Source organism: Antechinus flavipes, chromosome 4 (assembly GCF_016432865.1).
Source record: "Antechinus flavipes isolate AdamAnt ecotype Samford, QLD, Australia chromosome 4, AdamAnt_v2, whole genome shotgun sequence".
Classification (NCBI taxonomy): Eukaryota; Metazoa; Chordata; class Mammalia; order Dasyuromorphia; family Dasyuridae; genus Antechinus; species Antechinus flavipes.
In genome coordinates, this window is record NC_067401.1 from 469,974,928 (window position 1) to 469,990,269 (window position 15,342).

Sequence of the window (15,342 nt, forward strand, 5' to 3'; positions counted from 1 at the left end):
TATTAGTAGAGAGAGCATCCTCACCTGGGATTTCTCTGAACCAAAAAAAGCCCCACATTCAGTCTCAAACTCTGTATGCTAAGCAGTGCTGAGGGCTGTAGAGACAAAGAGGAAAGTGCATTGTAAACCTTCAAATGTTCTAAAAAGAGATGACCACGATGATTTATTAGCCAATGAATCTGCTGAGTTACAAGGCTTGAAGTCAGTGGAAACACAGGTTCCGACTGGAGTCACAAGTCATTGTTAGGAATTCACTATTACAGAGAAGACCTTCAATGTGCCGCTATCCTCTCCTCTTCGCCCCCCCTCAGCAACTTGCTTTGTGTGCATTTCAGTTGCCAGCAGTTAGTACAATACCTGGAACACAGCAAGTGCTTGGTAAATGCTTTTTTCATTCATTTGTTCATTTCTCTCCCCAATCTGGGACCATTAGGTTATAATTACCTGGAAAGAAAATATTTTCCCTACCCTTAGACATCTTCCCCACCTCCAAACTCTAAGCCTCTGTCTTCTTCTGTCAGTGCTCGGTTTTGAAGGTCCTACTCAAACGCCTTGTCTTTTATAAAGCTTTTTCTGATCCAGAAATGAAAGCTCCCTTTTCCTTCTCTGCTTTCAGAGGCTTTGGTCTCATGTACTTCTATCTCCACTGTACTCAGTTGTAGATGTGTCTTGTTTCCCCTACTAATTAACCAAAGAATGGATCCATCATTCAACAAACATGTATTAGCCTGAATCTCTGTAATAGAATCATCTGGGGCCCTGGTTCTTTGTGCGTACGATTTCCACATCCCCCCTCTCCTCTATTTTTCCATTTAATGCGGTGAGCCAGGGATAGTGATGTCATCCACATAGAAAATTCCTAGGTAAAAATACTCCTTCTGAGAATTATAATGAAATACACACTATCATTGTTCTGGAAAGGATGTATTAATGGACTTCCCTCTGGTTCTACCCAGGCAGGCAGTCAATAAACATTTTTAAAGTATCTACTGTGTGCTAGGAACTGTGCTAAAACAGTAGGATTATAAAGAGGCAAAAGACAATCAGTCCCTGCCCCTGAAAAGCTCACTCCAAACGGAGGGGATAACCAGAGAAAATGCCCAGTCAAGAGATGGGGTGTCATGTTTGTGGAATATCCAGAAGACCAATGCCAATAGATCAAAGATTACTTATCAGGGAATAAGATGTAAGAAGATTGGAAAGGTGGATGAGGACTAGGTTATAAAGGACTTTGAATGCCAGAGGATTTTGTGTTTGATATTGGTAATATTAGGGAGCCACTAGAGTTTATAGAGGTGGTGAAGGATGAGGCAATCAGAACTGTACTTTAGGAAAAATCACTTTTGTGACTGAATAGGGGATAGATTGGAGTGAGGAGAGACTAGAAACAGGCAGACCATCTCATTTCAAACAGGCTATTGCAATACTCTAGTTATGAAAGGATGAGGGTCTATATGAGAAGAGGGGGTTGCCATATCAGAGAAAAGAGGTATATTTGAGAGATTCTGTGAAATCAGTAGGCCTTGACAACAACAGCTTGGACATAGGAGAAGGGAAGGTGAGAGGGAGAAGTGAGTCCAGGATGATTTTTAGATATCAAGCCTGGGAGCCTGGCAAGATGGTAATGCCCTCTATAGAAGTAGGGAAGTTTAGAAAGGGTGAATAATAACAGGGAAATGTGAGGAGAAAGATAATGATTTCCGCATTGGACATCTTGAGTTTAAAATGTCTTTTAAACATCCAATCTGAGATAACCTGAAAAAAAGTTAGAAATCTGAAGCTGGAGGTCAGCAGAGAGGATGAGGAAAGATAGGCAGATTTGAGAATATACCATAATTTATGGTAATCAAATCAATGGGAATAAAGTGGTTTACCAACTGAGGTAGTATGAAGGGGGAAAGACTGAACTCTGAGGGATACTAATGGAGGAGGTGATCTGAAAGAGGATCCAGCAAAGAAGACTGGAGAATGAGCTCTCACCATCATTGTCTGGCTCCAGAACTAAACACCTTGTCCTGGACACCGCCCTTTCTATGTGTTGTCTCCCCATTAGAATAGAAGCATCTTGAAAGCAAAGACTTTTTTGTACGTGTTTCCCCAGTACCTGGTACATGGTAAATGTAAATAATAAATGCTTTCTCATTCATTACGTACCCATCCTATTGAATGCAACATATACTATGCATTGATGATACAAAGACAGAAGCAGAATATATTTTCCCTTCTGGGAGTTTACATTCTTTGAATATACAGATTATATGCAAACTAGCCTCAGCATCATTTAAGAAAAGGACACTAGCAATGGGGGCGTTAATCAAGGCTTCCTGTGGAAGATGGTGTGTAAGCAAGTCTTGAAGGAAAGCAGGGATTCCAAAAGGTAAAAGCCAAAAATATGATAATTAAATCCCTGAGGGCTGATGAAACCACCAAATTAGAGAACAGAGAGAGATCTTAAGATAGAGTTTTAGTTTTCCTCCAATCAGGGGATATAGTATGGATGATGATTCAGTAAAGGACAGTGAGAAGACACGGTCAGGAAAGTAGGAGGGGAGCGTAAGGGTGTCTTTCAGTGTCATAAAAAATCCAGAGGAAATAGCATCCACGATGAAAGGAGATTCAATGTCCACTGGTGCAGAAAGGTTGAGAAACAAGGGGATTAAGAAAAGACTATTAGATTTGGCAATGCAGAGATCACTGTGTTAAAGGAAGCCCCAGGCCCAAAACAACTCCAAATAAAACTGAGTCTGGTCACAGATTACAAAAGGGTTTATTGTCAAAGAAGAGCTTGTGAAGGAACAGAGGGAGACAAAATTCTCAGAGGTTCAAAGCGGATATGGAAAAGATATTAACAGACATTAACAGTTGTGGAGGGTGAGTGTGAGAAAAGGGAGAAGTCATTTATAGACACAATAAACAAAATAGAGATCTGGATGTTTAGAAAGTTTCAAGTAAGGTCTCAAGTCTGCCACTGCTTCTCAGGTTTACTCTTGAGCTGGTCAAGGCTGGTTCTGTCATTTCTGGAAGCTACAAGCACTCCAAATTCTGCTAGAGTTCATTCCAGTGTTCTGGACAGACAAGAAGTAAAGCACCTTCCTGAAGACCCTCAGCACTCCTGTCTCTCAGTACTAGAGCCTTGACAGGAGTCCCCTCCATTCTGGGGTGCTGGGTTGCTGCAGCTTCTTGATCTCTCCTTGATGCCCTCCTGGCAGGGGGACCAGGAACTCCAGCAGCTCCAGTGACCGGCAGCAGGGCTTCCTGCAGAGATTTCCCAAAAAGGTTAAATCGAATCTCCTCCCTCAGTGAGCCCTCCTTCCATAGGAGCTCATTGCTCTGTCTGTTCCCTTCCAATTCGCATCTCAGGACTGTTTCGGTGTGCTAGACTGAGACCACTGGCCTCCCTGCCCCTCATTCTTCTGAAGCTCCCTCCAAGTGGAGCCACAGCAAGCTGGCTCATAGACCATCCCTCAAAATTAGAGCTGCAGCTGCAGCTCAGGCCCTTGGAAGGGCACCGCTGGGATGGAACAAGAGGGATTCCGAAGGGGCAGAAAGCCTTCTCTGGAATAATGAGCAGGGCCAGCAATAAGCCATACAAAAGACCCGGGAAGACTGCCAAATTGCAAAATTCACCAACACACTCTTTCCTGGAGACCCCTTTATTCTCTATTCCACTGGCCTTGGAGATCAGGATTGTAGATGAAGTCTTATGGGGAAGGAAAAATACAATTAAACTAACAAACATGTGAGAGGCACCAGGGAACAAATCAAATGGAGTCCCTCTCCGATTGGTCTGTCATGGATCAAGGATGATGAAGAGAATGGGGATCCTAGAGCTGAAGCTAGAAGTAACCTCCAAAAGTCTTCTTATCCAGAGAAGGAAACTGTGGACTAGGGAGACCAATGAATTGCCAAGACGGCACAGTGGGCAAGTTCCAGTTTTTGAACACTGGTTCTCTGACTCTCGATCTGTTGTACTTTCCATTGTACCTCAATTCTCCAAGACAAGCGGATCTCTAAAGGCTTCTCAGCCTTAACACACTGTGAGTTAATGATCAAAGTTCACTTCCCTAGTGCAATGGATACAGAACAAGGAACAATTTGAGAGAAGTTGCAAGGAAGGACATTTTGATTTGATGTCAGAAAAACCTCCCAACCATTAGAACTGCCCCAGAACAGAGGGGGCCACTTTATCAGATGGAGAGGGTTACAAGCAAAGGCTGGATGAGATATTTTATGGTTTCCAATAAGAGATTTCCACTTATGTACTGATGGGCAAACGCAGTGGTTTTCAATGCTATGGTCTGGGAAATCCTAGGGATCCCTAAGACCCTTACAAGAAGTCCATGAAGCCAAAACTATTTTTATAATAATAGTAAAACATTTTCATTTCTAATATGGTAGATATCAATAGAAGCAATTCACATAAACAGCTGGGTAGTGATGAATCTAAAATCAGGAAGAATTCTCTTCCTGAGTTCAAATCTGATCTCAGACATTTACTAGCTTTTCCCTCTGACCCTCATTGATCAAGTGATAGAGGTCAAGGACCTAGTGATAGAAAGCACTGTGAAGGCAATCAAATCTACCCATGGATTTTATAGACAACGACAATGAGGTTCAAGGAGACTGATCCCCCAAGTCACAAGCTACCAGGTAGTAAAGTGGGAATTTGAACTCAGGTGCTTTGACTTCAAAGCTAGAACTGTTTAAATTGCACCATGTAATAGGTTAGATTATTATGAGTACTGGGGTACATCTCCTGAAAAAAAAAAAAAAGACAGAACAACAGTGACTAATGTTCCAAAGTCTTTGCTACACTCCACCTGTAGGAGATACAAACAGAAAAAGCAAGCCAGCCCTGCCCTCATGGAGGGCTCTAATTATGAGATAGAACAATAATATTATGGTTAGTTTTTTCTAAATTGTTCTTTTTTCCCTTCTTTATAAATACTTGTTATAGAAAGAAGGTTTTGTCAGAGGAGTAAGGGGAAGGAAGAGGGATAAACTGTTGGCACTGTAAACAAATGCTATCAATACAAAATTTTTTAAAAAAATATTATAATAGACTGTATGTGAGGAAATTCTTCAACAGGCTCACTCTTGGGTTGCAGGAACACAGAAAGTAGAGCTATGGGACTTGGATTCAAATCCTAGTTCTTCTAAAGTTACCCACGCAGCCTTAGGGAAGTCACTTCTCCCTTGATGTCAGTTCTCTCATCTGTAAAATGAAAGCTTTGGACAAAATAATTTCCGATTCTCCTTCCAACTCTAGATTTTAAAATCTATGAAATGACTCTCAAAGATATCTTGCAAGATTTCAGCAATCAAAATTTACATTCCTTTGAGCAGACATCTACCGTTCAGGTAAGGGTGTGATACCATATATAGACTGTGGGAAGGGAAGGGAAGGATAAAGAAAAGGGAAGAGAAGGAAAGAGAAAAGAAGAGAAGAAAAGGGAAAAGAAGAGAAGAAAAGGGAAGGGAAAAAGAAAGAGAAGCAAAGGGAAAGGGGAAGGAAAGGGAAAAGGGAAAGGAAGGGAAGGATAAAGAGGAGGGAAAGGAAAGAGAAAGGAGAAGGGAAGAGAAGGGAAGGAAAATGGAAGGGAAGAGAAAAAGGAAGGAAAGGAAAATAGGAAAAGCAAGCCAGCCCTTCACATTCTAATGATGGGATAGAACAATGATATTATGGTTAATTTTGCTAAATTTTTCTTTTTTCCTCTTTATAAATATTTGGCATTGAAAGAGGGTTTTGTCAGAGGGGTGAAGGGAAGGGAAAAGGAGAGGAAAGGGAGAAGGGAAGGGAATAGAAGGGAACTGAAAAGCTGTATTGTCCAAATGGGCATTCCCAGTTGGGTCCCCAGTGGGACAGCCACTACTCCTACTCATAGAGATTGACATCAGGGAGGTGATGCCATGACATGTAAGTGATTTGGATTTAAGTGACGGAGGACTGTGACTCACTTTCTCCTCCAGAGCCATCTGAGCCCAGTGGCAAGATATAGATCAGAATAACTAGAGATGGCCCTCAATGCAAGGGGAGACCTGGGCCTTTTGAAGCTAGGTCTTTATCAGGATTCAGTTTGACTGAGGCAATACCCAATGTGATTAAGGCTGAGTAAAAATCCCTGATCAGATAGAGTGCTGGACTTATAGTCAAGGAGGCCTCGTTTCAAATTCCACTTTAGATATTTAATAGCTATGTGACCCTGGAGAAGTACCTTAAACTGCCTTCTTCAGGTTCATCCACTTTAAAATGGAGATACTAATAGTATCCACCTACAGGATTTTGTGAGGATAACATGAATCAATATTTGTAAAACACTTTGCCAGCCTTAACTGTCTATACCACATTTCTTACAAGAAAAGCATGTGAGATTTTATCAAATGTTGTATCCAAATCATTCTGCTAATACAAGGTCTGATCTTGTCTAAAAAGTCAATAAATTTGGGGCGATGTGTTTTTGAACAAATCTATACCTCACCTTTTGTTACCATAGCTTCTTTTCTAAATGTTCATTAATCATCCCTTTAAAGACTGAATTTCTAGAATTTTATCAAGAATAAAAGCCTAATACTTGTTTTACTTTTCTGGTGGTGGAATAGGGAACTAATGTGTTGAATTAGTTAAATAAATGTTTAAAATGTGTCAAATTTGCTAAATATTAAAAATAAGCTATATAGAATATTCATGATTTCATATTACATATATATATATAAATAAAATGTGTGTATATGTGTGTATGTGTGTGAATTAAAATCAAGATCACTGAGTTAATGAATGAATGAAACATCTGTTAAGCCCTTACTGTGCCAAGTGTTGGGGATACCAACAAATAATTGAGACAGACCCTGCTCCTAAAGAGCCCACATTCTATATAACCCATAGTCTATATTCTACTTTATGGTAAAGTATAAGGAAAACATGTGCTGACTCTAGCGTCAGGGGCCTGAGTAAAAATTCCCCACCATTCCCCACAAACTGGAGGTCTACACCACCAGTATGGCTTCCAACAGGCCACTTAACATCTATCCTCCTATGTTAAATGAAAGGGATAGACTAACAGACACTGGGTTCCCTTTCAGCTCTAGCTCTAAGATCTCATTCTCCCTTTTTTGGACATTAGAACAACACTCACCTTCCTCCACTCTCTCATGCTACATGACCTTCCAAATATCATTGACCAAAGTTCAGCCACAACATCAGTCGGCTCTTTCAGTCCCACAGGATACAGTTCATCTGCATCTGGAAATCTGAATTCTCAGAGGAAGTTTGGCATTCTCTGACAACTGGCTTGCTGATCGTGATGATCAATTCTCTGTTAGCCATTATGGCTTTGTCCTTAACTTATCCAAAGATCATTTTTCTTGGCAGAGAAAACAGACACAAAATAAGAGCTGGCCAGCTGTGGTTCCTCTTCACCACCAGTTAGAATCATTTGATCCCTTTTAATTCTCCTCTTTTCCCCAATATAGATTTTTTAAAATCCCATTGTCATTGTTGTTGTTGGTTGTTTTCCTTCCTCCTTCAAAGGCTCAGGGCTCCAGCCATTTTTCTTCTATGACCATGCCATGGGTCTGTATTGATCCCTCATTAGAGGCCCTTGCTTCCATCTTCTGGATGTGTCTTTTTAAAACCAGAGTTTGCTTGACAAGTTGCCTGTACATTCACATCAATCTCTTTAGATGACTCCCTTTTCCTCTCATTGGTATTGCTCCTCTCTGTTTTGCTTTCAGGATTTCATCCTTGATGAAATTTCCAGTCGCCCGTCTCCCCAGTCTCACTTTCCTTGTAGAATTTTAATCCTTGAGTTCCTACATCTCTGTTCTCTCAAGGCTAGGGAATCCAGGAGGATTCTGCAAATCTAGAAGGCCTAAATTATTCTGTAACACTGGGCTTTTTACTGTTCCTCAAACAGGTTTCTCCATCTCTGAACTCAGAGCATTTTTGTGGCCATCCCCCCTGACTGCTCTGGTCTGTTTCCCTCCTTGTTACTGCATCCCAACCTCTTTGACTTCCTTCAAAGTCGGCTAATTATCTTCTGCAAGAGACCTTTCTCAGCACTCCTTATAGTAATATCTTCTATTAATCATTTCCTATTTAGCCTATCTCATTGACACATAATTGTTTGCGTGTTGTCTGGACTATGTGCCTTTAAACTATTCTTGTGTTTAGCTCAGTACTTGGAATACAGCAAGCTATTTACGTGTATATGTATGTGTATGTGTGTATTATATATATAATACACAAGTGTTTGATATACAAATTTATATGCTTATTGTTATGATTACATATATTATAGATAACACATTGTATTACCCATATATTATATATGTTATATAATACATATATTATATGTGTATACACATAAATGTATACACATTTAATGTAGATACATGCACATATCCATATTTATATACATATAGTGAATATATATGTAAACTGGTTGATTCATTTATTATTCAGGCTCCCCTCCTATTTTCTATTGCAATTATAATGGTATGCTCACTTCCCACCGTCATCCATCAAATTCTCATCTTTCTATCCCAGCAACCAGTGTTTGCTTGTTAGTGATAACAAGATCTGTTGACTCCTCTACTATATGAAGAATGAAATCATCCTTAAGGAAAGACAAGAAGTTATTGCTCCTTTGCTTTGAAGAGAACAAAAAAGAGGAGGAGGAGGAGGACAAGGAGGAGGAGGAAGAGAAGGAAGAGGAAGAATAGGAAAAGGGAAGAAGAAAAGGAGAGAAGAGAAGGAGAAAAAGAGAAGGAGGAGGAGGAGGAGGAGGAGGAAAATAGAAAAAGGAGGAGGAGAAGGAGAAGGAGAAGGAGAAGGAGAAGGAGAAGGAGAAGGAGAAGGAGAAGGAGAAGGAGAAGGAGAAGAAGGAGAAGGAGGAGAAGGAGGAGAAGGAGAATAGAAGAAGGAGGAGAAGAAGAGAAGAAGGAAAAGAAGACCAATTCTTCTAAATTTTAAGTCCAGTTCTCTATCCAATCCTTCTTTCTTTCTTTCATTATTCTTTCTTTTTCTCTCTCTCTTTCACTCTTTTCCTTCCTTTCTTCCTTTCTTCTTTCTTTCTTTTCTTCCTTCCTTCCTTCCTCTAATTCTTCCCCTCCTTCTTTACTAGTTGTTTTGCTTCATTCCTTTCTTTCTTCTCTTTTGGAAGGATGCCAAGATGAGGGACACAGTTTTAGGCTGACCATCACAGTGACATTTTCCCTGGAGGTGAATCTATACAAGTACAAAAGTATTTCCTTTGCCAATAAAAATTATCATCAATCCAAGGGAAAAGAAAGTCATTTTAGTCTCATCTTCTGGAAAATAGCAAGAAGTCTCACTCACACTTCTGAAGGACTTTACAGCTTTCAGAGAAATTTCCTCAAAAACACCAGGAAAAAAATAACATCCCTGTCAGTACTGGAGAATATCTTATAAATTCAATATGAACCTATGATACAATGAAGTAAATGGGTACATAAAAAGGGAGAAAATATCTGGCCTGGGATGTTGATTGTTCCCCATCTTCCACAATGATCAGGCCACAACTGTAGTATGTTGTTGATTTTTTAGGCACCGTGGTCTAACAAGGAATTCGTTAAGTTGGAGTAAATACAGAGAAAAACAACCTGTGTCATAAAGGATCTTGAATTCATGCCATATAAGGATGTTTTGAAGGAACCATATTTTTTTTTTCCTGGAGAAGACAAAGCTCATAGGAGGATATGGTAGCTTTCTTCAACTATTTGAAAGGATTTCACATGATAAAGGGATTAGACTTGCCCTTCCTGACCCAGATGGCAATGAATGAATATTAGAGGCAAATTAAGTATAAGGAAAAAACTTCCAAATACTTAGAGATATTAATAAAGGAGAAAGGGCTTCCTGAGGAAGTGGTGATTTTCCCTAAAACTGAAGGCATTCAAGAAGAACTTGGATGTTCTTTTGTTGTATATGTTATAGATAACAGAAATACAAATTAATCTCATTGGGGAGATTGCGTCACTCTTTGCACCTGTTTTCCCAATACCTAGTATAGTGCCTCACATATAATAGGTGCTTTGTTGGAGTTTGCTTGATTGCTATTATTCTTTTTTATTTACGTCATGATCGTTATACTAAAAAAGGTGAATTCCAACCTGTCCTGGTCCTATCCAAATCCTGCTCATCCAGGTGATTGAGTCCCTTTTAAGTTCAATCAATTCAATTCAGCAAGTGTTTAGACTGCCCCTGCTGTGGGAGCAGTCTCCACAGACTGACATATTCTATGGCACAAAATGGACTAAATTTGGAGTCATAAAAAGACAAAAAACTAATAATCCAGGCCCTCAAGGAGCTTCTATTCTGCTGGGAGGGGAATGATAATTTTTAAATTTCATTTTTTGATATTGTTGTTTGATTATATTTTCATGTTAGATTATAATGAGAGGGCTCCAATTTGGAATCACTTGAGCTAAATGGCCATCCTAATACCCATAGAAGCAGTCTTACTTCCCTACTGTTAACTCTATATCAGATGGATAAGGCCTGCAGTTTTTAATGGGATGAATTCTTGACCTATTCTAGGTACAGAGAGTCTTTCTCCTCCTGTTGCCTTACTTAATGTTATAATCTCCCATCACTTTGTGGTCATGATAAAGAAGCTCCCACTACAAACTTCCCCCCAAGGCTGATATCGATAAAGGACCCCAGGACCTTTTTTTAGATATCTTGATTAGCTTAGGAATGCCGCTCACGCATCTGGCATTAATTATCTGGTCTCAACCAAGCCCATCTTTAGGGTTTACTATCTAGCCACTGACCCCTAATTTTGAAATCCCTTCAACTCTGAAATTCAATAATAACAAATTATCATGTGGTAAGGTTAAATTTTTGGTCCTTAGTTTTCTTATCTACAAAAAAGAGAAGGCTGGACTAGATAGATGGTCTCTGAGGTCCTTTCTAGACCTTCAAGCTTATAATCCCAATAATAATGGCAACAGTTACTGAGATTTATATAGCACTTTAAAATTTTCAAAACACTTTACATATGGAGAGACCTCATTAATTTAGGGCTGATATTACAGAGATTATTCCCATTTTACAGATGAGGAAACTGAGACTCAGGTGAAATGAATTACCCAGAATCAATATGACATATAATGCAACTTGATTTGCATGTGAGAATAATTATGAAAAATAGAGCAATGATCTAGACAAATTTCAGACTAGACCATATTTGTCCTTGCTCTGGACCCCACTTCCTGATACCCATTTTTTTCTTTCAAAAGCAAATGTTTCTGAAATGCCTGACATATACAAAACTTCAGAAAGACATAGCTCTTCAGCCCAAAGGGCCTCCCATTGGAGGGTCCCAGCTGGATTGTATGGAGATATCAGAGTCTACTATAAATTACTTATAAGACTGTGATATGGGTTATATATAATTGAAAAGAAGAAATGGGAGGCACTGAAATATTGCAAGTCTTAGAGAGAGAAAGAACAAACTTAAAAGAAGAAAAAGAAAATAAGGTAGTTTTGTCACAAAGGAAAATAAATCTGTTCTTGGCCAATATGGAGGAGGGACTGGCACTAGAACCCAAGGTAGAGAGGTCTTGAATCTTTAGAACACAACTCAGGAAATTTTTTTTTTAATCTTCCCATCTCTGGGTCTTTTCTTACTTCCTTTTATATGCTGGAAATCACAGAATCACGGAAATTTAGTTTAAACTATCTCCCAGAAAGAATCTCCATGACATGTGCAATGGGCACATCTAGTCTCTTGTTGAAGATGGCCATTGAAGAAAGACCACCACTCTTGAGATGGGCCGCCCATTGGGAGACGATTGGCGTTGTTCGAAAGCTTTCCTGACATCAAGTCTGAATTTCCCTCTGTATCTTCTTGTTTTTCCAGGAGAACATAACAAGTAGATTATTGTTGTTTCTCCTTCATTCTCAGAGAGGACCTTGCAAGTGGAACAAATTGAGGAAATACAACCGTGTGAACTTGGAGCCAGTATACCCAGGTTTGAATCCATCTTTGATTTGTGTGGTTTTGAGTGAGTCACTGATCCTCCCTAAACCTCAGCTTCCTCATTGATCAAATGATGGGGTTGGATTAAAGGTTATCTAAAGCTCCTTCAGTTCTAAATTTCTACATCCTGGGTCCCCTCCCAGTTCTGACATTTTATGATAATAAGTCCTGATTCAGTGCTGACTCTTCAGGCATGGATTTAATTTTTTCCCAAGAAATCCCAATTCAACTAATTGTCTCTCGGGCCTCCTGAGACCACTTTCTACTTAGCACAATCTCAATATTGGATGCCAGAAATCAACAGAAGCTTAATCCCTTTAACACAAATCCAGCAGAAGGTACCAGGACCCCTGGAAGAGCACCCTAATACTTCCTGGCAAATAGATCGATACCCTCATAGCTCCCACTCTTTTCCTTCCCTGACGCTGGTGAGATGTGCATATAATGACTTGGTCTATTCTCTCCCAAACACAGAATTTGGCCATTTAAGAGCCTTTCTTGGCCTGTTCTCCTTATCTTTACTAAAGATCAAAGTAGAAACTCTCCAAGGTCTTTGTTTTCCTATGTCAGGGTATCATTGTCCTGGAGGCTGAGCGGCTCCAATCCATTGATTTGGTGTCACTGCCCAGTCTACAGTTTCTTTACTGGACTCATTCTGCACATCACAGGAAGACAATTTAATAATAATAATAATAACAACAACAGTAAAAAAAAATTTCCAAACAATCTTGTTCTCATCTCATTTTGTCACAGAGATACGAAGAGCCAAGGTGACGAAAATGAGAGAAATATAGCATTTTTAGAATGTGAGAACTGCAAGGGGCTTTAGGGACTGAATGTGGGGAAAGTCTGTCCCTTATTCCATTTTCACATGATTTGGATCTCTTCTGTTAGATCTCTCTATATTTGGAAAGCTTTCCCTGGGAATCCGGTCTAAAGATTTTGGGTGTGCATTTTGGGATACATTTAGTGACTTCCTTGTATTTCTATATGATAATAGTAATAATATTATTTTATTAGTAATAGTAGTAAGTAAGAGACAGTATGGAGTAATGGATGGAGATCCAGACTCAAAGCAAGGAAGCATTGAATTTGGGTCCTGATTTGGGTGCATACAGAAGTAGATAAATCATGTTACCTAACTTGGAAAATGGCTTATGCTGCACTTTGCTTAGGTGGGGCCCGATTATATTGTAGAGGGAATTTCCTTATCTGGGAGTTTCTTAAATCCATGAAGTTCTAAAAATCATCATCATCATCATCAACCACATCTCTGTGACCCTTTATACTTCCAAAGTGTTTTATTTGCATTATCTCACCTGATTCTCAACCAATATATAATACTAATGCTTTTGCTAATACTATAAATGACAGAATTTATACAGTGATTTGTAAGATTTGCAAAGTACTATACTTTACAAATACTATAGTATTTGATCCTTGGGGAGTAAATGCTATTATTATCAACTTTTTACAGATGATGAAACCAACTCAGCAACTAGCAGTGGTCAAAAAATCGATAAGCATGTGAGACAGGATATGAGCTTTGATCTTTATAACAGGAGGAGCAGTGATCTAACCACTGAACCATCCTGTTACCTCCATGCATAAGGTAGGGAAGAGAAAAATTGGTAGCCCCATTTCTTATATAAGAGAATAGAGACTCAGAAAGGAAAAGGATTTACTAAATATCACCCAGCTCATAAGTAGTGAAGATAGAAATTAGATTCATAGATGTTTAGTGCTGGGTATTTGGGACTAAGGCAAGAATCCAGGTCTTTTGATTCCAAAAAAAAAAGGGGCATTCACACTATAGAACACCGCCTTTTAGGGTAAGTGAATACGATGTAGTCTGACTTGGGAAGCCACGAACTTTTCACCAAATTTTCACCAAATTTCTCCCATTTCACCAAATACCTTCTTCTGTGTCAAAAATGGAAAATTATCAGGTAAAAAGCTGGACGATGGGTTGGAGGGGAAGGAGGGACAGTAGCATCTGAGAAGGAAATGAAGTGAAAGGCAATAAGAGCCTGAATTAAGGTCGTATACCACTTTGGTCAAAGAGGCAACCCAATTTTTATCAGTTAAATTAGGGACGCCATAGTTTGGTGGAAAGCATGGAGAGTTTGAAGTCAGAAGATGTGTATGTGGATCTGAATTACTCCCCATGTAACTTTGGAAAGTCAGTTTCCTCCTTTGAGCCTCAGTTTCCTCCTCTGTAAAAGGAGGAGCAGATAGTAGCTTGTGCAAAGGTCCTCTTCAGCTCTAAAGCTAGGATGTTACGGCCCTTATGTGTTCTTTCCACCTGGATTTCAGTCTTTTAGCTTCTCTCTTAAAGACCAGGGTTAGAGATGGGTTGAGGAGGACACTAGAGGGAGATTAATGGTCACCCAGAGAAGACTTTGAGGATGTAGAAAGGGGAAGCGTGGGGACAGCAAAGCAAAATCAGAGACATTCTAATATTCTGTGCAAAGTCATCCCTGGACTCCAAGAGCCTCATCTCTGCTGCAAGGAGAGAAGGGAATGGAGGAGAAGAGAGATAGGAGAGGTCTTACTTACCCTGTTGTTCCATTCTCTCACAGGCAGAGCCAGATCGACCCTGGGGACACTGGCACAGGCAGCTGGTGCCCTTGAGGACGGGCTCACCATTATTGACGCAAGGTCCGCAACGGCAAGAGTCGTGCTCTGCCAGATACTCATCCAGCGCCCGCCTCAGGTTCTGCCATTTACGTTCGTGGTGGCCCAGGTTGCTATGGCGTAACACAGTAAAGATGGGCAGGAGCTGTTGGAAACAGGAGAGGTGTTTGGGACAGTAGAAAATACACTGAATATGGAGTCAGAAGGGTGGAGTTTAATCCCCTTAAGGAGCCTTGGCCAATACAATTCTGTTCACCAAGTATATAGTGCTTCCTGCTTTCAAGGCATCGTGCTAGACATTCGTAATACAAAGACAAGAGGAAACCCAGTTCCTGCTCAAGGAACTGATACTTTACTGGAAATGTAAGAAAAGGGAAAATTTAATAGCGAATCACCAAGAAGCATATATTAAGTACCAACCATATACCAGCTACTGTGGCCACAAGATGCAAATATCCTTGGGGCCTTTTGTTTTTAACCTTCCCAGTTTTGAAGTCACTTCTAATTTTCATAAAATTGTATATCTATTGAAATGTTATCTCAGGGAGTGGCTCCCATGTGGTCATGGGAATCATACTCAGTGGGCCTGATTTTAAGACACTTTTCTCTATAGCCTAGGGCCCATGATTTAAGATGGCTCTAAACTGCCTTAGGAATATTCTGAAGATCACTTGACAGGATCAAATACTAGACACTGAGG

At 39.9% G+C, this 15,342-nt stretch overlaps 1 protein-coding gene across 1 annotated transcript in view; it reads right to left on the minus strand.

The window, feature by feature from the left end:
* Positions 1-2,748: 2,748 nt before the first annotated feature.
* C8A (complement C8 alpha chain) overlaps positions 2,749-15,342 on the minus strand; it is an 82,389-nt gene continuing 69,795 nt past the window's right edge. The window contains exons 10-11 of the mRNA XM_051999591.1: positions 14,565-14,787; positions 2,749-3,255 (exon numbers count right to left, since the gene is read on the minus strand). Of these exons, the coding sequence (XP_051855551.1) occupies positions 3,104-3,255; positions 14,565-14,787 (375 nt within the window). The 3' untranslated portion in view covers positions 2,749-3,103. The remainder of the gene's footprint in view (positions 3,256-14,564; positions 14,788-15,342) is intronic.